This window comes from Larus michahellis, chromosome 9, assembly GCF_964199755.1.
Source record: "Larus michahellis chromosome 9, bLarMic1.1, whole genome shotgun sequence".
Classification (NCBI taxonomy): Eukaryota; Metazoa; Chordata; class Aves; order Charadriiformes; family Laridae; genus Larus; species Larus michahellis.
This window is the reverse complement of record NC_133904.1, coordinates 23,705,219-23,728,327: the sequence shown is the minus strand read 5'-3', so window position 1 is coordinate 23,728,327 and position 23,109 is coordinate 23,705,219. Positions and strand designations below refer to the sequence as shown.

The window sequence follows — 23,109 nt, the reverse complement described above, 5'->3', positions numbered from 1 at the left end:
AGTTTGAACCCGCAGAACTAAAGCGATGCCTTCTGAAGTTTCAGGCACCGGCACTCGCATCTTGCCATCAGCTCTGAAGCAAAGAAGGTTTCAGGAAAATTTGTCTAATCCTTTCCAAGTTACGAAGCTTTAAATCCTTTGCATTTTCATCAAGTGTATTCCAGCTCACAAGGAGGAACAGATCCTCTCTAAGCACACCGAGGAGAGCCGAGTCAAGCCTGCATGGTGTTAGGAGCACTTTTTCCACGGCTTCCCATCCACATCCCATCCCTTACAGGACCTTTCAGCTAAAGAAATAAATCAGTCACAGCATTATTTATGTCTATTTTCCCCAAAGCTCAGAAGCAGCCAGCTGTATTTTGTTCAGCCTGTCCCAAAAGGCTCCTAACAAAGAGGAGACCAAAGCTGGAACATGCGCTGGATGATTTTGAAAGCTACGAATGACTGCGGCAAGGAAGCAGCTGGGAAGTCCCCAGGCAGACACAGCCCATTGGCATGCCCCATGCCCTGCAGGATCCTTATTTCTTCTTGGGGGGACTCGGGATGAGGGAAGGAGAGGGAGAAGAGGCCGCTTGTTGTCCTGGTGGGCTCTCAGCATCATCTAGACATGCTCACCCAGCTCCCCGCCCCAGCCTCTCCTCCGCAGGCAGTGCTGGGGTAAGAAAGGCTTTGAGACACAATACAACCCTTGCAGAGGCCATTAAACCCTCCCAGGCTCATCAGCAGAGGAATTAAGTTCCCCCTTCACACCATTCACGGAGAGAACGCATCCTCAAGTGGCTCACCTGGCCCCGGGAGCACCAGCTTTTGCTTTTAAACCAACAAACAAGGGGTAGAAGCTCAGGGTAACCACAGCCACATGAGGACCAAGACTCAACAGGAGATGGTAGGAAGGACCTGCTGGTGGGAAAACTGTAAACCCAGGGCAAGGAGAAGGGCAAGGGATGGACATCTAAAGCCCATTTTTCCTCATTTCCCAGTAGAGCTGGGAAATGGGGACACCACCTCACTCACCTTCATTTCCTAAGCTCTTGAGATGATCCCAAAAAAATCTGGAAATCCCAAACTATGTAGGCTACGAAGCCCTTTCCACCAGGCTGATGGGTGGATGGTTCCTCTCCAAGCTAAACCCAACATGACCCTGCCTCAGTCTCCCTGTATTTCTTCTGATGGGCTGAGGTAACCTTCTTTGCCACAGACCTTGCTTTGGAGCATCCCACCTGTGCAGGGGACATCAAAATGAACACTTCTTAATGGCAGGAGGAAAGCAAACATCAACCAGAGGAGGAATTGCAAAAAAGCAGCGAAATTTAAAATAAATAAATAAATAAAATAGAAGCCCTTCAAAGGCAGCTCCTCAAGGTTCGAAGGAACACGGCCTTAATTTCATCAACTGTGAAAACCCATTAGCATCTTACTAAAGGCCATTCAAAATATTCATCTGAAGGATATTTTACACGAAACTGCCGCTGTGTCTTAAAAGCTGCTGCAAAACATTAACAGCAGCCACATTGAGACCCCCCTCCCAGGGCAGTCACCTCCCCATGGGTTTTAGTGAAGGTGGCAGCAGGGACAACAGCACGGGGTGACCCAAGGGAAGAATAAAGAACAGAGCAAAGTTTGGCCTCATCGATGCAGCCGGGCTGAAAACCAACATCGGGGCAGGGTGACATGCAGACCCTGTAGCGTCAAAAGGTGGAGGGAAGGGGCTGGTCCTGGGTCACAACCCAAATCCAAGTGGGATTTACAAGCCCCTTCCTCCTCCCTGCCAGCTCGCAGGAGGTTTTGGGGGCAATTATTGGCTTTTTCTCCCACCTTGAAAGCACCACAGTGGTTTATTTAACAAGCCCCAGCTCTGCCACGGTGGGGAATTAGAAGGCAAGAAGCTCTCTGCTGTGGCCTCCGATTAACAAAATATATTATTAGCATCCCAAAGTGAGCTTTGCCAGTGCCTACCAACACAAGCCAGCAGTGACTCAGCAAAGCTGTAGCTATTTCTCTCCCCCCCACACACACACCTCAATATCCCAGGTAGCCGCATCTTGGGGTGTGCATGCGTGCGCGGTCCTGGCTCCCGGGATGCTGTGCAGGTCGTCATGGAAACCCAACGCTGCTGAAATCATCCCTGCTCCGGAGAATCCTGCACTAAATTTCCCCTCCCAAGCCTGGCCAGGAATGCCCCAACCAGAAGCGAGACTAGGCTGTGGCATAAATTGGCAGCACGGGAAGGAGGAAAGTGATGGGGTTTCCCTTTTTTTAAGCTATTCCTGACCTTTAAAGTCACCCAAACAGCAGGGAAGATTCTCTGTTGTCTCGTACGAGGCTGTGCTGGGCACCCTGCCCTTGCCCAGCACCACGTCCACATTCTAAGCCCCAGCCAGGGCATAACATCACGCTTTATATTTTTTAACTAGCAAAGTTATCTTGGCCAGACCAATCAAGGGATATGACATGAAAAAGCACATTATAGCGAGGGTTTCCTACCACCTCGGGCAGCTCTGTCCATTGCTAGTTAATTCTGCTGGGAAACCAAGCAGATTTTGTACACCTGCCCCGCAGAAATATCAACACCTGTAAGATTTGGGGTCTCTAATGGCCTTTCCTACATCTCACTAGTGGACTCACACAGCCCCACGGCGCAAAACCCTTCGGCTGTTACCAAGCGTAAAGGATTTTCATCTGTGAATTCGCCACGCTAAGCAGGGGCCTGGAGCAGAGACAGGCAAAGTTTTCCAGGAGAAAAAAAAAATAAAATAAAAAAGCAGCCCAAAAAAACCCACAGAAATGTTTGGCAACCCCCAAATTTCCATGCCTTTGTCCAAGTTTCAAAGAGCTGTTTGTGCCTGGAGGGTGCCAGCGCTGTGTCGCTGCAGCATTTAAACAAGCCGCTGCCACAGAAGAGGAGATTTGTGTTCGGAAACTCCCCGTGATTTTGTTTTTCCATTGCTATCGCAAAAAAAAAAAAAAAGATGCAGTTTGAAAGCAATTTTGATAGAAATTTCTATTTTGGCTAACCACAAGTGGGTCACCAAGGGATGGCTCAGACCCTCCTGGACCAGACTGTACAGGGATGGGCACTGCGGGGTGAGATGGGAGCAGTAACCAACACCATTAATATTAATATTTCCTATTAGGCCGCAGGAGGTTCTGGTCAGTGAAATAAGGAGGAGGGGGTGGCCCAAATGAGTAGAGTTTGTCCCCCATCCTAAGTCCTGCCCCTCACACCTATAGCCAGCTCTGCAGCAGCCCCCTCGCTGTACCACTGCCCTCCGGGACCAGAGGCGACCCCTGATTAATTATTTGTCATTGCACACCATAAACCATGAAGAATTTGAAATGGAAACCTTACGGTGCAACACAAACAAGGTCACCTTTCCCCTGCCCGGGCTCGGCTCTCACATTCCCGGGTTCAACACCGAGATACCAGCCCAGCGGGAGAAGATGCTGTAATTACATCCCACCCTCGTGATGGTCACGTACTGCAACCGGAGATTCGGTCTCCCCATCCCAGCACCACAATGATCCAAACAAACAAAGGAAGCGAATGGGATCTGGGATGAAAGTATCAGGTAACATCAAGAAATCCTTAAATTCAAGTCATCTCAATGAGCAACGCCGTGGCTGGGATCTGGCAAGACCGCTGGTCCCAAGGGGTGCTCAACTGCCTGCTGCAGACTTGGCCCTACAAATCTAACTTTGCTTTTGGAGATGCCCCCTAAGTAATTTGGGGTCTTCAAAGCCGACAAAGCAACACATCCCCAAACCCGCTAATTTTATCCTTCCTATTTATAGCCATGCCCACAGCCCAGCCATGCCAGAGCATCTTTGAGCCCTTGCCGGCACAGCTGGGTCCCCACAGAGCTACAGAAGACGGACGAGAGCCAGAAACTTGGATAAGGTCACGGACAAGGCTTTTAAAAATGTAAATGAAGCCCAAGGAGCTGGCCTAATCCTGCAGGCAGGCGCTCCGCAAAATGAGATTAGCACAAGGTCCCCTTGGCGCAGGTCGGGCCCATCTGCTTGGTATTCTCCTTGCGGAGGGTCTCCTTGAGGACGGGACCAAAAGCCCAGAGCTCCCAAGGACATCTCCCACCCCAGCACCGTCCTGCTCAGGCATAATCATACTGGCAGGTGTCAAATGGCGGGGGGGGGGGAAATAAAATAAATGCAGTTTTGGGCCAAATCAGCATTTCGTTCACAGAACATCACTGCTGATGCTGCATCCCTCGAAGGGAAAGGAAAGTGCAAGGGAAGCTGGAAAACCCTCTTCCAAGGCTTTGGGGAAAGGCTTATTTTTCTTTTCAGCATTTATTTGGGTAGGGTTTGGTTGTGGTTTTTGGTTTTTTGGGTTGTTTTTTTTTTGAAAAGCAGCTGGAAAAATCTGCTTTGCTGTCGAGCTCCAGCACTGGCCCACAGCCCTTGGCCGCTGCTGGGGCTCCTCCAAGCCCAGCCTTGCTGCATCCCTGGTACCTCCCTGGTCCCCCCAGCTGGGCAGCCCCAGAGGAGCACAAAGCCTGCTGAGCCATGTTTCAAATCAGCCTCTTCACAAAAGATTTCCACTTAAAATATGCCACGCTGAACTCCAAACACGACAGTTGCGTACGAGCTGAGGATGGCAGAAGGGAAGCTTTAACGCTTGACCCCACCAGATGCTTTCCAGAGGCTCAACTCAGCCCAAAGGACCATCCGCCTGACATCTTTCATTCTCCCCTGGAATGCTTTCAACCCAAACACAGAAAACAAAGGGAAACTGAGGCACAGAGAGTTGATGCGACCTGCCAGCTCAGCAGGAAGCATCATCTAGGGGTTTTCAGCCCTGTTCTCTCCACTGGAGCCTCTTGCCCCCCACCAGCAGACGCCTCTACCTCTCTACCGAAGCCAAAAACATACATTTGGAAGGCTGCCTGTTTAGGGCACCCCCAGCTCTGCCAGACCCCGTACTTGGTCCCCGCTCAAGCCCCAGCACAGATGCTGAGAGGTCTCCCCTCTGCTCATTTCCAGCGCTGTTTGCACAGCTAAGCCATCCCCGAGCAGGCTCGGCTCCCCTCACCGGGGTGATTAATAGCGGTTTTGCTAGTAAAACAAAAGGCCATTAAGAGCGCTAATATTTGCTCTCCCTACTCCCTGCCTACTTCATTTCATACTTCAATGCAAGCCCGGCACGCTTTCCCCAATGAGGGACTAAGAAGGGCACAAAGCCACCTTGATTTCCCCCATGACGGGGGATCGGATACGTCTGCCTGAACCCAAAGAGACCCGGACCCACTGGCTAGGCAAGCAGGGATGCTCCTATCTCCATCCACCCAAGCAAGCGATAAATCCCAGACCAGGGTGGAGAGAACAGCGATGCCCTGTCTCCATCTGAGGCCAAGTTTTTTAATATGAAGGAGAAGAGCAGCATCTCCGTAGGGATTTTAGCTGACCTTGTGATGGGAAGAGCGGCACATCCATCCCCGGCCCAGCCCTGCAGCAGTGGGGACCCCATTAACAGCAAAAAGCTTAATTTATGGCAGCTTCAAGCAGCCCAGACCCCACAGCCTCTAACGAGCTTGGAAATCAGGAAATAAACCCCAAAGGACCAAATCCTGGGTAGAAAAGCCCCAATTTGGGGTTCCTCACTGCTCACCAATGCTGGGTCCTCCACAGCTCGCACACAGACAATCTTCCCTCGCCAAAAACCTCCCAGCCAGAAGAAACCACCTTACTCTGATACCCTTTAAGAGGATGCTAGGACTCCTTGAATCCTTTTATATGAAAAGTCCCACCCTCCCTAGGTGGGATGTATCTGGGCTAAAAGCCCTGGGGAGGGAGGTTGAGCGCTTCTGGGTTTATTTGGGGTATCAGCTGGGACGGTGATTTGCTCCAGTTCTTGACACAAGAGCCGGACAAGCCAGTATAACACAGGCCAACAGCCCCATGTGATGGGATACACATTTTTCCATTCAGGATACACAAATTCATTAAAATATAACCTTTTTTTCTCAGGGTAGGAACAGTTTCCCATTTCAAGAGCAGTCGCGAATTTTCCCATGTCCCCTTCCCAACAAAGCAGGTGGTTTTTACAGGTCATACTCGTGCTGCCGCTCTATTTTAATAGGCTCTTTTTTTTTTTAACCTGCTTAAACACATCAAGTTGACCTGGAACCACCTGGCCGCAGCACACGGCCTGAGTACGTTGGCTGAGCAAAACCACCACGGCTCAACACCAGCAGCAGTTTCAACTCCTCATCCCCATCACGCCCAGGATAGGATTTGAAACTTGAGGATGCTCTGCTCGCTGGGATGAGCCGGTACTGGGAATTTGGGGATTTGGACCCTCCAAGATGTGGTTTTGAGCTGGAACGCGATGTTGAGGGTGCCAACCATGACACCGACGCCAGACAGAGCAGGCAGTGCTGGAGCTGCTGGGCTCTCCTGGTGAGCAACGGACTCAAGCCCCCCAAAAGAGGCCATCATGGACCATCTCACCAAAAAAATCCCTGATTATCACCAAAAGCAAGGATTTGGATTTCAGCCCAGCCCTTGGCCCAGGTAGCAGAGACCCCAGAAGCGGGGGAACCTCCTTCTCCCCCAAACCACGTGCTGAACATCAAGGACCACATTTTGGAGCATTTCAGAGATTAATTTCCACGCCCCATGTTTCAAATGATGGACCAAGGATAAAGTCAATCCAGGAGAAGGCTGTTTCACCGTGAGCGTCCCGTGGGATTTCTCCCGGGAGTAGGCACCGTCTGCTGCCGCAGGAACGTGGCAGGATGGGACTCGCAGGTCTGCAGGCCAGGGAAGGGCGATGGAAATGGGGAAAAAAACCCAGATTTTGAAATATTGCTCGAAGCAAGGGGTTCTTAGGGGATTATTTCCTTTCTCCTTGGTTTCTTACTATATTCTCCACTGGTTTTTCCCAGGTAGCTGGGACCTGAGGTGCTCCCGGGCTCGGTGCTGCTAACAAACGTATTTCTGTATTCTCACATCTCTCCAAGCTAATCTTTAGGGAAAGGGGAATTGACAAACTGGTGAAAAACTGACTGACACTCCAATCAAAATACAAAAGAAACAGAAATAAATGGCTCTGAAAAGAATCGCTATTTAATTAGAAATTACATCTGTGCCAGTGAGTCACGGCGGGGAAGCGATACATCAGCGGGCTCGGCAGCGAAGGGCACCTGCCAGCAGCATGACAATGGGCACCGGCTCCATCCTGGGGCCGCAACGGGAGATTTGGGGGGGGCAGAGGGGACCCCCAGCCATGGGGAGTCCCCTGATAAGCCTTGCCGAGCCAAGAGCCACCCTGCAGGAACCAGCCTGGCACCACCCCGGAAAATAAAATGCCTGCAAGCCTGAAAGCTTTGCAGAGAAATCCCCTCCCAGCAGTTTTCCTGCTGGAATGGGAAAATCCCTGGTAAATCAGATCTAAAGAAAGGCATCAATAGCGGTTGCAGAATGAGGGAGGGAGAGAGAGTAGGGAGGTGGGAATAAAACCACTTCTCTCTCTCCATCACTCCCTGGCCACGTCCCTCCCCCGAGGAAACCCTGACCCTCCATCAGTGGGGTACCAAAGCTGGGCAGCATCTGGGGATCCCCCCCCAGCTCCTCCAGGAGACCCCAAGGAAGGTGGGATGGGGTAGGAGAGGATGTCCAGGAGGGAGATGGGGGACATGGATCAGTCACAAGGATGCTGAGAGATGCTGAGAGCGGGGTGGTCCGTGACCCCCTAGTTCTGGGCCGCGATGCACAGGTGGGAAGCAACATCCTTGGGGAGGCTCCTGCCGAAAGCTGTGTCCATCGTCAAATTCTTCGCGGGGAGGAATTGGGGCTTTGCAAAGCAGCAAATAAAAGCAGAAAATAGATTAAAAAAAAAAAAAAACAACAAAAAAAAAAACCCATCCTCTTTCTATTCTTTCTCCACAAACGATGAATCCGCCAGCAGCTGGAAGCACAGCCGGGGCGAAGCAGGTCAGACGGACATCCCTACCCACAGCCACCGCTACGCCCCGCAGTGCTGGTGGTGCTCAGAGCCGGGGGTGCCCCTCGGCATGGGACCAGCTGAGGGTGTACCATCCCAGGCTTCGGAGCAAAGGAAAGCAGGAGTGAAGGGTGGGGCGTGCTGCAGGCTTGGCTTCTCGGGAGTCTTGTAAAGGCTGAGCCTTTCTGTCCCCCGCCGTTTCCAGGGGTGGAGTTCGTTGGCTCAAGAACACCATCCAGAAGGTTTCCGGAGGTGGTAGGAAATACAGCTTGGGCCTCTGACCTCATGCTGGGGGCTTTGGACATCCCTGCAGGGCCATTTCTGCTGCCTTAGCTTCACCAGCATGGGCAGGACTTTCCAAGGTGAGTTTTGGGGCAGCACCTATGTTCGGGGTCCTGCTTTGCAGTGCTGGGTATTTTCAAGCATCAACCTGGCTCGGACGGAAACTCCCTGGAGTGCTGGTACCCATCACAGAGGTGATGAGCAGATGCCTACAGGAGAGAGAAAGAGCAAGTCATGGATGGAGCAGTGTTTCCTCCCCAGTCCAGGGCTCAGACACTTGTTTAATTCCCTGCTGTAGTTTATTCAGGTCCTGTTCTGGCCCAAATCATTCGATGTCTTTTATTGCCTTTGCCAGATACGCTGTGCATGTTCGGAGGTGAGACGTCACGCGGTCCCGCATCAGCAGTCCGATGTTGATTTCCCAGGAGCAGCACCTCCATCTCCATTTTACCACCTCCACTCTTTCCCCAATTTACTGTCCAAATGTCCCTGCTGATTTTCGGCTCTGCCTGGTTAACGGCAGGGGCAGAGCGTGAGCTGGCATTAACCTGCTATTAGAGGAAATCAAAGCCTGGGAGCAGAGGAGAGAGTGTCATGGTTGTTGGAGACCTGCGTGGCCACGTTGTGCCTGGTGGAGCTTCAGGTGCAAATAATTGCATGGAGGAGGTTCCTGCTGAAAACTTCCCACTGACCATGTCATTACCCTGGAAAATTTCATTACAATAAGGCTGTGCACTGAGGGATTGCTCGCCAGCATCCGCCACTCACCCGGCGCTCCTGCCATCCCGGGCATCCACCGCTGGACCCCAGCTCGAATGCCCGGTGGGAATGGGAAGAGCCCCCAAAGCATCATCTCGCGACGAGCTGCTTGCTGAAGGATGAGTCAGTTCGGGTCCATGCCAAAAAGTGTGTTCAGCACTTTTGAATATACCCGGTAGGAGGCAATAAATAACACGTATGCGCACACGCCGCCTCGCCTCTGGCAGACCTGGGATTGCCACCTATCGTCGCCGTTCAGCTCTAGGACAGGAATCTCTCCTTTCTTCCATTGCTTCTAAACTGGATGGATTTTCCCAGGCTGGATCCTTGCATCGGGCCAATTTCCTCCCTTCGTTGGGGCTCCCCCCCGGAGACCAGACCCCCCCCACACATGCACACATAGGCCCGTGGGTGTTATTTTCCTCCTGTCCAGGCAAGTCCTGCAGCAGGGACCTTTGTTTAGGATGATGGTCCTGCATCCTGAGAGCGCTGGGGGTTTTTTACAGATCCTGCAGAAATTGCCCCCAAACATGACCCACGGGGGGGGGGGGGGGGCGGGGGCGCATTTTGCGTTCAGAAGGGACCAGCCTTAATGACATTATTATTTAAAGACAGGGAACAGAGTGGGGAAACTGAGGCACAGCCCCCCTCCCCGCCAAGTAAAGGACCCCCCACCCCAGCGCTGCCTCAGTTTCCCCGGGTGCTGCCCCCCCCAACCCTTGCCCGCTCCGCACCGTGCAAAGGGACTCCCGGCCCCTTTAAGCCCCCCCCGCCCGGCGGAGGCTCGGCCCCTTTCTCTGACACAGCAGCCGCCGGGGCGAGCCGAAACCGGGAGCCGCGGGGAGCGGGGAGGCTGCGGCCGGGGCCGGGGGCCGGGCGCCCACCGCCGCTCCGCCCGCCCCATGGCTCTGCCCGGGGCGCCGGGAGCCGCCCCCCCCCCTCCCCCCCCCCGGCGCCCAGGGGGCGGCCGGCCCTGAACCGGCATCGCTGCCGCCGGTCGGTCCCGGGGGCACCGGGGGAGGGTGCGGGGGTGCGGGGCAGCGGGGGCAGCGGGGAGGGAGGGATTGGGGGGGGGGGGGGTGTGGATGCGGGAAGCGGGGATGCGGGCAGCGGGGATGGAGGATGCGGGTACCGGGGATGGAGGATGCGGGGATGCGGGCACATGGGGGGATGGAGGATGCGAGCAGCGGAGATGGAGGATGCGGGTACCGGGGATGGAGGATGCGGGTACTGGCATCATCCGTCCCCGGTGCCCCGGAGGATGCGGGTACGGCGGATGGAGGCTGAGGGTACTGGGGATGGAGATGCGGGTACCGGCGATGGAGGATGCGGGTACCAGGGATGGAGGATGGGGGTACCGGGGATGGAGATGCGAGCATGCCGGGACCCCCCAGCCCTCCTTCCCTGTGAGCACCCCCGGGTTGGGGGGATGTGCCCCCCCCACCGCACTCCATCTCCACCCGTGCTGCTTCCCCCGCTCCCCTTGAGGGAAGGGGGGGTGTCGTTTCGGGGCAAGGTGGGTTTCTCCCCGCCCTCGTCGGCCGAGGCGGGGTTGGGGCTTGAACCCGGGAGAGAGGGTGGCGGCGGAGAGGGGGCTGCCTGACACTCCCCCCCCGCCGAAGCAGAGGGGTCCCCTGGGACGTGTCCCTTCCCCCCAGCGGACTGTCACCTCTGATAACGTCTCACCCCTTCCGACAGCGACCGAAGGAAAGTGGCCCCCGGACTCCTCTTGTGTCACGCAAAAGCCCTGAGGGAGGAGGAAGAGGAGGAGGAGGAGGAGGGGGAGGAAATAAGAAAAGGAGAAGGGGAAAAAAAGGAAAAAAAAAGGACCAGGAAGAGCTTGGACTGGAGCTAAGGAGGGATTCTGGGTCACGACGGTAAGTTCCTGAGCTGCATGCCTGTCTGGCTGTCTGGCTGTCCGTCTATCCATCCATCTGGCTCAGCGAGACCCCGATGTGCCTAGTCTTGGGGTCTCAAACTGGAAGGCGGGGGGTGGGGGGGAGAAAAGAGGACAGGAACTGTGTCAGGTTGCATCCTGCCCCCTGCCTCAATTAGGGGGAGGGCACTGTGGGGGTACGCGGCGGCTTGTCCTTATGCTGAGGCTGCGATCAAGGTAAGGCAGGAGTAGGCAGGACCCCCCTCCCCCCGCCCCATCTTTCTGGCTCTGGAAGGGATGGCTCCCTCACGTTGTTTGTCTGTCTGTCCTTGCAGGAGGGGACCCTGTGCTCCCCAGGACACCTGTGCCCAGCTGGGAGACCCCCCACCACCACCACCCAGCGTTGGAGCTGGAGACCCCGGAGCAAGGGACCAACACGGGGAACAGCATCGCTCCCTGGGGACACCCAGACCCGCGTCCTCTTCCCCAGCACCAGGGAGCAGGCAAGGCGTGAGCCACTGGATTTTAGCTTCCTGGGACATCCGACAGACTCTTCCTCTTCCTCCTCCTCCTCCTGCTCACCTGACCAGGCAGTGCTTGCCTCCTCCACTCACTCCATGGCCACTCCACATCTCCCCACGGCCACCCGCTGAACTCCCTCTGCAGCGTTCCCGACTCCGCATGGTGCATCCTGACCCAGCTCCCTGCTCCGAACCGGAGCCCCCCGACCTCGCAGGGAGGCGAGTGTGCGGCTGGGACTTTCTTGGAGGCAGGGGAACGTTAAGATGTTGAAAGCTCCCCGGCCGAGAGGGGCTGCGCGGACGCCAGGCCACCCGGCTAGAGGGGAGCAGGATGGACAGAGCCGTTGGGGCCGGGAACCGAGGCCGGTAGGGAAGGATGGACTCCCGGACCTGCCAGGACAGGCAGCCCAGTGACCACCCCAGCAGCAGCAGCAGCAATTGTAGCAGCAGCAAGAGTAATTGTGAAAGGGAAAGGATCCGGAGTCGGATGAAAATGGTGATCGGGCAACTGGAAGGCATCTTACAGGAGCTCAAGGAGGTGGCCAAGGAGCTCCGGGAGGTAGGAAAACCCCAGGGTGCCATCGCATCCCTGCGCGGGGTCGCGGTAGCTGCTGGCCTCAAATGCGGGTGCCCTGTCCCCGTCCCCCTGCCTGTCCCCTGCCTCAGGGCCGGGCTGGGGGGAGCAGGGGCAACTCAGCACCCGCAACCCATCAGCCCCAGGAGGGACCTGGGGCGGCACGGCACAACTGATGTGCAATAGGATTTTCAAAAAGAGGGGGGAGAAAAAAAATATACGGTTTGTAAAACTGCCCTTGACCTTGACTCCGGGGTTTGCTCGGGGTCAGGGGGCCTGGCTGAGGCACCCATCCTGCGGGTGCTGGGGGTGGGAGAAGCACCGTGGGGTCAGACGCTGGGGCTGGGGGAGCCGGTGCTGTTGGCACCGTGTCACGGTCAGCTCTGTTCTGCCTTGGGCAGGGGGGATTGGGAATGCTTTCCAGGCCCCTTTCAAATGAGGGAGGTGGATGGAGAGGGGATGGTGGGTCCCTCTGGCATTGCAGAGAGCACTAAAAATACGTCATCGGCCCTGGGTGCGATGAAGGAGGGTGGTCCACAGGCTGGGCAGGGGGCCAAAGCGATGGGCTGTCCCGTAGCCTGGCTGTCGGTGTCCACTGCTCCTGCAAAACAAAAAATAATACATATATACACACACATATAAAGTGTGGCTGGGGTTTCCTCCCAGTGGCAGTGGCAGTTTGGTGGGGAATTTAATATTTTTGCGGCTCAAGGGGGAGTGTCACACATTCCCAGGGGAAGGGGACCTGGATGAGGCTGGTAATTTGGGACGTCTCTGCGGGCGACAGGGAAAGCGGTGGATGGAAAGCATGTGGTAGCCTTGGGCACGGCGTGGCAGCTTGTTTTGCAATGGGGCAGGCGGGCGTTTGCACCCTCTTTGTGACCTGAGCCAAACATGATGGCGTTACACCCAGGGTCCTGTGAAACCTCTTTTCCCCCCACCAAGGAAGGGCAGAAATTGGTGGAGGTTTTGCCACGGGGCTGTGCCGGAACAGCCCCACATGGGTCAGTGACACGGGGATGCCACCAAGAGAGCACTGATGCAGGTGGACTAACGTCATCCTCGGTGCGGACGTGGCTGTGGTCAGGGAGGTGACATCTTCCAGCCTGAAGCATCCTCTGGGATGCAGCGTCCTCCTTTGGGACGGCTCCGCTCAGGCCAGGAAATTTTGGGGAGGCCATCCTGCCGGGGGGGGTATGCCACATCCCATCACGCCGCCCCACTGGGTTCCCACGAGGGCTTGACCTGGTCGCAGCATCCCTACAGATTTTCCTTCCTCTTGTGGCTTCGCCAGTCCTTCCTGCAACAGAAAGCGAAAAGCAAACCCGGCCACCCAAAGCAAAAAGTGCCCTCTCCTCTTTCCCCCAGTGCCAACAGGGGAGCCCAAAACCCCTTCAACAAATCCCATGCGGATTAAAAATAGTCATAATAGTAATAATCAGGAGGCAGAGCTATTTTCCATTTAGCCTGAGCTTGCTTCATGCTCCTCCAGGAGCTTAAGGAGGCCTTTAAAGTGAGGATGACGGCAGTTCGGCCCCTTTCGTTGAGCCTGCGGATTTAAGGCTGGGTGGGACCACCACGATCATACAAGCATCCCTCTTGCCAGGGATGGGGAGGGATGGGGAGGGATGAGATGGGACAAATCTCTGACCATTTCACGGCTGAGGCCAGGTTGTGCTTCCCGCCAAGCCTCGGGTGGCTCCACGGGATCCCCGACCAGCTCTTGGGGCCAGAAGGACCTTGAGCATCCCCGCAGCACCTTTGGTCGGCTGCCCAAGTGAGGTTGTACCCGTGCGTCTCGGAACAGAGTGGGAACAGTGGCCTGAGGACACAGGGGAGGGGGAAAGGGCTCTCAGCATTCCCTGGGGACATGTTTTGGGAAGCAGGCTCAAAGGAGGAGGAATAATGCTGGAGGGTGAAAGAGCTGAGCTGAGCGCGGGCAGGTCCCTGTGCTTTGAGGAGCAGAGGGCGGCTAGAGGACACCCATCCTCTGGCCCTCACCCCAGGGAGACCCTGCTCTTGTGCCAGGGAGGGGGTCCACATACCATGAAATGGCTTCTCCCGAGGGTACTGGGAAGCACTGAGGACTGGGAATGATTTTTCCATGGAGCTGGCACATCCCTAGACACCAATGACCTCCAAGGCTGCATCCCATAACTGCCCTGGAAGAGCTCCTCACATCACGGAGCAACACGACCAGGTGAGCGTAGAACTAGCCACAAGGTGCCCACCACGAGACGGGTCCTAAACTTCAACCTTTCTCAACAACTCCTACCACGTACCCATATAACTTTGCAGCAATTAGTTGAATTTATACAAAACAGCAAAAAACCAAGCACAAGAGCAGGCTCCAGAGCTAAAACACACTGGTCCGACCAAGCTAAACTGAGCTCCAGCAACTCAGAGGTCTGGTTTTCCCCAAACCAGGCAGATGTTGGGCTTTAGAGGCTTTGGAAGTTCAAGCCCTTGTCTTCTGGGTCTCTCAGAGCAAGCTCGATGGGAGCACGTTACAGAGAATTCTCTTTCAAACCCGCCCAGAAAAGTACGTGGTAGACACCAGGCTGGCAAATTGTAAGCTCTAAGATATTGCTGAAAGAAAAGATGATAAAAAAAATATAAGTCCCTGCAGCTGTCTGCCTTGCATGTAGTGATGTTCTTTCTCAGCTGGAGGTGGGGGCTAGGACATGGGGACAAGGCTGGGGACAGGCAGCCCTGCAGCCCCTGGCGGGGACCGATGGCCCCAAGCGTAAGTGGGCTCATGGGTGGGGGTCCCAGGAGGGGCTGCTCAGGGTCATTAAAGCCCTTTAGTGCCCACGGGGCCCTGGCACTTGGGACACTGGTGTATTCTCCAACAGAGCCACCACAGGGGCTTTGGAAACGTCTGTCCCTGTGGCCATCTCCTCTGCCTGGGGCTTTGTTGGTGGGTTGGGACGCAGAGCTGGATGCGCTCGGTGAGGGCAGTGGTGGACCCGATCCTGCTGCACCCGAGGCACCTGCGGAGCCAGAAAACCTTCACGGGAACCTGCTCCTTCCCGCTTCTCCTTGCAAGAGGAGCTGGGTACCAGGACTTTGGAGGTCTGGAAAAAGCCGCCAGGTCATAACCACCTTAACAAAAACAACCCCAAAGTCATCAAAACCCCTGTCTGGGCACAAGGGCTTTCACCCAGGGACGATTCCTGCTCTGAAACCACTCGCCAGCTCCAGGTGCAGCCAGCTCTGGCTCATATGAGTCTTCTCTCCCAGGTTGTCCCTGCTTCAGCAGAGAGTTTGAGTCCAGAATTGCGGGATGCTCTGGGGAAAGGTTTCAGTGGGGGACCCCAGGGCAGCCCCGTTCCATCAGCCCATCCGTGGGGATGCGATGTGGGACCAGACCCCAGTTCGGGCTCCATCCCCGGCTGCCGGGAGCGGTTCCCACCTGAAGGCTGTCATTCCAGATGTCCGTTTGATTCAGGATGCTGTTTTACCAGTTTCCCCGCTCCCACTCTCCCTCCCTCCCTCTCTCCCTTTTGTGTATATAATTATTCCCCAGCACTCCAAGACAGGGCTGTATTATGTGCGGGGAAAATGATTATTAAAATCTTTGATTGAAATCGCACACTGGAAGTAGAAATCAGGCAGGAGGCAGGCAGGGAAGGCGCTTCCGCCGAGCGCTTGCCACGCTGCCTGCCCTCCCACGCACCTCCTGCCAGCCCCGGCCTTTTCCCGCAGGAATAAGGGTGATGCCACAGGGAAGAAGATACCCCAGGAGGTCCCAACCGTCTCCACTTGTAAGGCTGAGCTCCTTGGGGCATCCCTTTGATTAGTGCTGGGAGTGGGAAACCATCCGTGGAATACATTCAGAGGTGGGAAATAAAAACAAACATCTGTGCACTTCTCCCTATGTGCAACCCCCCCTCCAAAATCCCATGGGAAGGGTGCTATCGCCCCTGTGCCCCCTGACATGGGAGCAGTGGGGTCCCACCACGCAGGGAAGCAGCACCGAGGGGTCCCCTCCAAGCCTTTGGCAGGAAGAAAGTCCTCCCTGCAACCCCTTATGATAATAAATACTTTAATAATGTTGTAATCAATAAGTGATTAGCTGGGAACGCTTGGGAAAGTTCACGGTGAGAAGGCGCCTTATTATTCTAATAATAACATGTTTTAGGGATCTGCGCGATGATTTCGAACTATTTAGTGGCTGATGATCTAGCAAATGATCCTGAGATCCGCGGTGCGCTCATTTATAAGCGTCAGCTCAGGGAAGAGAGGCCCCCCTGTAACCCAGCTTCTCTTAGCCAGCTCCAATTAATCATTTATTCCTTATTAAATATTTACTCACCTTGCCTGTGCCGGGCAGCAGTTTGGGAGATGCGGGAAGGTCCCTGCTCCGGGAGAGTTTGGCTGTGGGGTTGCAGGGGCTCTGCCGGAGGCTTTGGGGTGACTCTTTTCCCCATCCCCCAGGGAAGGAGGAACTGATGTTCAAGGTGACGGTGTCAAACGCCTCCAGGATGATTTGACGCTTTGGGAATAGGGTTGGATATTTTTTTCACAGGGGCCACGTGGTCCCATTGCACGTCCTCTCTGTGTGCCAGCTGGCAGCGAAGGAGGGTGCGGGGCCAGGCGGGTCGGATCCAGCCTGGAAAAGCATCTGTGTAGCGTGGAAAGATGCTTTGGACTCCAAAATGTGCTGCTGGAGGGGGACTGGGGCTGGGGATCCAGCCGGCAGCCGAGGGAGCATGGGGCCTGGTGGGGCACACACAAAAAATCCCTGCTCCTCTCCCAGCAGGACGAGATGTTTGGCTCTGGGTTGGGAAAAGAGTCACATCTCGCAGAAGGGTAGCCAAGGGGACGCGCACACGGGTCCCCTCCATATCAAAGCTAAGACCCCCCTGCTTTGATATCCCCACTCCGGACCCCCCCCTTTGCCCAGCAGTACCCACCCCGAGTGCCAATCCGCTTCACCCACCCACTTCAAAGGCCGTGCCAGGATGAAGGGGCCATTAGACCATAACACTTTGATCCCAGCATCTTCCAGCTCCTTCCCCGGCCTCGGGAATATATGCATTACCAATTACCGGCCATGAAGCCTTTGAGGTCCCCTCTTGTCCCCCCGCCTTGTCCCCCCCGCCTCGTCCCTCACCTCTCCAGCATCTTCTCGAGCTTCCAGGCCGTTTAGCTCCTCGAGAGGAAACAGCGTGGCCCAAATGTGGAAAGCTGGAGCCACCAAGCCAGGAACCTCCGTTGCTTGATTTGCAGCCAATAATCAAAAAAATCATTAAAAAACAACAATGCTCCAGATGTTCAACATCTGGCCTCAGCTGGGGAGGTAAACACCTGATTTGGGACACCCAGGCTTTTATCAGGAAAGCTCCTGGCTGCCAGCAGCATCTGTGGGTGTGGGGACAGTACGTGGGGTGAGGGGAGCACCCAGCACTCCCAGTTGGGCTGAAAGATGGGAAGTGGGTTTTGGGGTGGGAGCGAACTGGCCAGCACCGTGGTTTAGCGCATCCTCGCTCAGTGCCGGTCTCTACAGGGTACCATGGGGACATGGGTCCATCCCTCTGCCGCGCTCCAGTTCATCCTCCAGCTGCTGAAAGCTCTTTGCTTTGGGCAACAGATGAGCACCTTTGGCCACCCAGCACCTACTTTCAGGGCACTTGGACACAAGATGAGGCCTCTTGGTGACACCATGCACAAGGTCAAGGGGAATTATTTTTTCTCCCTGTTTTCCTGCTGCCGGGTACCCCTGGTTTGACCAGGGATGCTCTGCTGTCACCAAAAAGGTGACTCTTTGCAGCAAGGCAAAACGTAAAGGCGAGGGAGGATGGAGGCACGTCCTCCCTTAGTCACCCCCATGGCACCTCCAGCACACACCAGGGACACCCCAACCCTCCTCACTTGCCTGTAGGGGGACAGAGCCACCCCGATTCATGGGGGGTGAGAGCGTCACCAGGGTCTCACGCCAAAGCACCCAACCTCGGGTCTGGTCCATCCCTCCATCCATCCCTCCCCATCGCTCTCACCCCAGCTCCCTCTGCCAGCAGTGATGGCCCCGGCTAAAAATCTTTGACAACCTGCCTTGGGAAGGAGACAAGGGGGGAGCAATCCTTCTTTACATTTAAATCCTCAGCGAGTACCAAGTGTCACATAGGTATTTAACACACACACCCCCCCTCTGCGCCGCCACCACCATCCATTTAAAATAGAAAACGGCCTTAAAAATAGCCCCGAGTGAGCCACCGCTGATGTGACACTAATCCCTGTGTGCCGTGGCAAGGACTGGGATGGGGACGAGGACCAGGATTGGGACGTGCCTCCTTTCCTGGCACTCACTGAGCCTGAATTGCAGCAGGTCCCTTTAACGAGGAGGAGCAGGGACCCTGGGTGACAGGGAGCCAGCTCGAAGCCCAGGGAGATGCTTACCCTGAACCCGGTGTTGTAATCACCGAGCCTTTGTGAAAACAGAGGTGATCTCGTTTTAGCTGAGGGTTTCAGCAGAATCATTTGCCACCTTATTAAAAAATAATAATAGCCAGGTGTTTCCCAGAGACAGCTCTTTTCCTGCCCTTTCTTCCTAATTCTTTCTTGTCACCGAAAAAAGAAGAGGTCACAGCACCTTTTTTATTCTCTTTTCCTCAAGTTTCACCCTTTCTCCTCCAAAGAAAAAGGGGGGGGGGAAGGGGGAGGAAGGGGGGAGGGGGGAGGGGGGAGGAATTTTGGTGGTGCATTGGGAACAGAAGCATTTGCCTTTTCTAATGTCAAGACTTCCTTGCGGGTGCTGGTGAGGGTGCTCACAGCTTGCCCCCAGCACCCTTCAAAGCCAAAGCTTGAAGGATGGATGCTTTCCCTGCGGGCTCTCTCTGGAGGTCTTGCGTGGGCAAGGAGGCAGGAAAAATAAGTCAGCCATCATGGGTGAGGAGCTTGGGTAGAGCCCATCGCCTTCTGCTGCTTGGGATGAGAAGCCCTCAGCTCACTGTCCCCAGCACTACCCTGCTTTGGGGACCCAAAGTCCCCGTGGGTGACAATGCCATGATGTAGGTCCAAGGTCCATCCCTGAGGTGGGACCAGGGATGGGCTTCAACATACCTTCAAGAGGTCCACCCAGGGGAGAAGCCAGTCATGGGGGTGGGGACAGGTCAGACTGCAGCACAGCTCAGGAGGGGACTCCTGGGCCGTGGACAGGGTGTGGTGGAGGTCCCAGGTGGGGCTGATTGAGGCTGTTGAGGTGTATTAGTGCCCATCACCATGTGCTCAGGTATGACGTTGGGAGCGCACCTCTCATTTCCAACTCAAACTTCATCCAGGCTCCGCTGCACCCTTTTTTTCATGGAAATATGTTTTTTGGCATCTCTTATTGCCAGTATGTCCAACATGCTCCCAGGCAGCAACCCCCAGCCCTTCAGCCTGCGTTTTCCTGGTGACACCAGCTGGTCCCATCTCAGAAAGGGTCTCCTCATTCCCAGATCTCCCCAGTTGCTCTTCTCCATGTTTGCAGCAGGCTGCAAACCCGGACATCCAGCCCCATCACCCTCACCCAAACCATATCAGACCGCTGTGCCCCTTGGGATTGTGCTCTCGTGGAGGTGGAACTATTTTGTCCTCCACAGATGCTTATCCAGGTTGTCCCCAGGTTGTCACACAGAGTTTGGTGGCCCAAGAAATGGTCCTAGCTACAGCCAGAGCCTGGAGATGTCCCATAGGGACCTGCAGATGATTTAAAAGAGGGGGTGCTGTATGCCCACAGCTGGAACCCCCAACAAGCGACTCAGGGGGGGTGTTGGGGTCCTCCATCTGTGGTGCCATCTCCTCGGGAGCTTGGCAGAGCAGGAGAGCTGCATGGGTAGGGCTGTCGAATAACTGGAAATTTGGAGCTCACATATGAGAATTTTATTAAAATTAGGTCAGCAGAGTGTAACGGATCCACTTCGGCTGCTGGCTGTGTAATCATCCCCTGGGGCGCCGGTTTCCGATGCCCAGACATATTAAATTACCCTTAACTCTGCCCACGCGTCCTCATCCACCACGAGGGCTTTGTGAGGAGCCTGTCCTGCTGAGCTGTGGTTTATGGTGCATTTCGAGTGATTTATAGTATTGGCCCAAGCCCCTGCGTGTTGGCATCTAGCAAAGGGATGCAGAGACGAAGGGCAACCTGGCACCGTGACATCAGCTTTGGGGTGCCCACGCTTGGCCCACCCAACACAAGGGTGGGATGGGGTGTCTGAGCCCAAGGACTCAGTTTCCCCCAACAGAAGTGCTTGAAAAAATGGAGTTATGGGATAACAGCAGTGTAAAAATGATGGAGAGATGCACTATGACTAATTATTCTTGGTGGATGAGGAGGTCTGACACCTGTTGATGAACCACGGCACCGATGGAGATACGGCAGGGCTTTTTGGTGGTCTGAGAAGGAAACAAAACATGTCTGGCAAGATATTGCCCATTGATTTGTCTTCCCTCTCTTATTTTGGGAAAATTGTGGCTGATTTCCACCAAGAAAGGATGTGTGGAAGGGCAAGGGAAGGAAAGAGATGCGGAGAGAAAGGCAATAATGAAAAATAACCAGAAAAAAACACATTTATGCATGGAGAAACCACCTGGAAAATACTAAGCACAGGGTTCTTCTCACTCCCAAATGCTCCGTGTGCGAGATGGGGGTGTCGGGGAGCAACAATGCCCGCAGATGCCCATGATGGGGCAGGGGGGGAAGAACAAAATGCATCAACTGGGTACACAAACGGGTAGGGGGGGTGTCGAGGGGTTCCCCCCAGCACCCCCCCATCTGCCGTTGCCCACCTCCTGCTTGGCAGTGTTGGGACCAGCCAGGCCCTCTGCCAGCTCCCCCCGAAGAGGAGGGTAGAGGCGAGCCGGCAACCCTGCCAAAAATACACACTTCCAACTGCTGCCAAGTTGAATTTTCATGTTGTGCTCTGCCTCCCACACAAAATAAAGCCACACACCACCACCACCACCACCCCGCCGTGCATATATATACACGCAGAAACACCAGCCAAGAAACACCACGGTGCTGCCAGAGACACAGGGATGGCTCCGGCCAGATGCCACAGCAGCGGGTGCTTGGGTGGGATTAGGGAGCCCCCGGCAGCGTTAGTGCTGTGCTTGGTGCTGGGCAGCCCTCGAGCTGGATGGGATTAAAGACTTGAAGGTGGGTGATGAGCCTTTTGCATCCGAAACCTCATCAAGGTCATCACACAGAGACCATGGTCCATGGGAGCCGCAGAAGGAAGGAGGTCCTTCCTCCCTTCCTTCCCCTTCCAGCCCTGCCCATGGCTTGAACATCAGCTAGGACACTACATCTATTATTGTTAATTTTTGAAGGGCTTGTTTTATTCATGCCCCATGTGAGGTCCGTCCCCTGTGGTGTGGTCAGGGCCATGACCCCATGCCCAAGCCACTACAGGTCTTGATAAACTCAACACCTTGCAAAAGATGGAGGAATGGCGATCAAGCGCACCAAGCGTCCTAACCAAGGCTGTCCTCGCAGCCCCCCACCACCTTCCCATGTATTTTATCCTACAATCTTGGGATATTTTCCACTCCCTGGCTCAGTTTCCCCACCTGCAGGGCCATCTTTCCCAGGGGGAGGAGGTGGCGGTCACAGGTGGTTCCCCATGGTCAAGTGTGAGGAACCAGGGGACACAACATGCTTGGGGGTTTGGGGTGACACTCATTGTCCCAGGGGACAAGGCAGACTCCCCCCCCCAGAGCCACCCTGAGAAGGTCCATCCTGACACACCAAGCACCCACAGTCACCCGAGGTTTCACCGCTGGCTTGGGGCCCACGGGTGCCGTGCCACCAGGTGGGCTTTCGCTCCTGCCAAGGGGCTTCTGTAGCGGCTGCACGTGGGCTGAGACCTCCCAACTCATCACACCAGTGGTGCCGGGGGAAATGGCAGAGATTTAGGGATGTGGTGTTATTAAGGAGCAAAAATGGGAGGGTGTCCCGTCCGGCGGCTCCTCTCTGCCCATCCGTCCGTCTGTCCGCAGGTGGTGAGCCAGATCGACCGACTGACGTCCGACTTCGAGTTTGAGCTGGAGCCTGACGACTGGACGACGGCGACGGCCAGCAGCACCTCCAGCAGCGAGAAGGGGGGAGGTGCCTTCGAGCTGGGACCCCTCGATTTCGCCGCCTCTGACATCCTCTCCGACAGCTGGGAATTCTGCTCCTTCCTGGATGCTTCCACCCCCTCCGACCTGGGCGACGGTCCTGAGCCCTCCCGGTCGCAGCCACAGCCCCCGCCGGTTCGCCAGCCCGATTACCGGCTGATGAACGGGGGGATCCCCATCACCAACGGTCCCCGGGGCGGTGGGACCCCGGACTCATCCAGCGAGGAAGCCTTTGGCACAACGGCCAGCCAGAAGATCCCACATCACCGACCGGCTGGCACGAGGGAACGGGTCCGATTCAGCGACAAGGTGCTTTACCACGCTCTGTGCTGCGACGACGACCGGGACGGTGACAGCACGGCGTCCCCGGGGGATGATGGCCCTGAGGAGCCTGTCCGTAAGGTGCTGGCGGGACCACCCTCAAAGCATCCTTCCACCGGTGGTGGTGGTGGTGGACCTCCGGCACGGCGGCTGACAAGGAACAGCAGCACGCAGACCGTAGCCGACAAAAGCACCCAGACAGTGCTGCCTTACATCCCCACCAAGCAGAAAATTAAAAATAAAAACTGACGCCGGCTCCACCGCACGGATTTGGGGAGGGTGGGGGGATGGGGGGGGCGATTCCTGGGGAGGGACAGAAAAATATATATATATATATATAAAAATATATATTTAAATAAATCAATACTACTAATAAAATCAACATGAAAAGGTGGCAAAGAAGACGAATGTCCCAACTACCTACCCGTCATTTTCGAGGCTCAGGGAATTTTAAACTATTTTTTTTTTTTTGTGGACAGAAGCTTCAGATCAATAAACCGTCCATCATGGAGAAACGATAACAATAACATATATATATATTATATGTATATATGTACCAAGAGGGAAGCCTCTACGGAGGGGAGAGCCAGAACATCTGAGGTCGCGGCCAGGGGATGGAGGGGGATGTGGGGATGCTGGGAGGGGGTGGGGGAGTGGCTGGGCTGTGGGTCGTGGGGGGAATGTCCCTCCCTCGGGACATTTTACCCCC

The 23,109-nt window shown here is 55.4% G+C and overlaps 1 protein-coding gene across 1 annotated transcript; it reads left to right on the top strand.

The window, feature by feature from the left end:
- Window positions 1-9,813: 9,813 nt before the first annotated feature.
- Window positions 9,814-22,669, top strand: INSYN1 (inhibitory synaptic factor 1). Its single transcript, XM_074601527.1, has 4 exons — window positions 9,814-10,000; window positions 10,703-10,881; window positions 11,216-11,960; window positions 21,960-22,669. Exons 3-4 carry the CDS (start codon window positions 11,778-11,780, stop codon window positions 22,647-22,649), a joined length of 873 nt encoding a protein of 290 aa, XP_074457628.1. The 5' UTR covers window positions 9,814-10,000; window positions 10,703-10,881; window positions 11,216-11,777; the 3' UTR covers window positions 22,650-22,669.
- The last annotated feature ends 440 nt before the right edge of the window (window positions 22,670-23,109 follow it).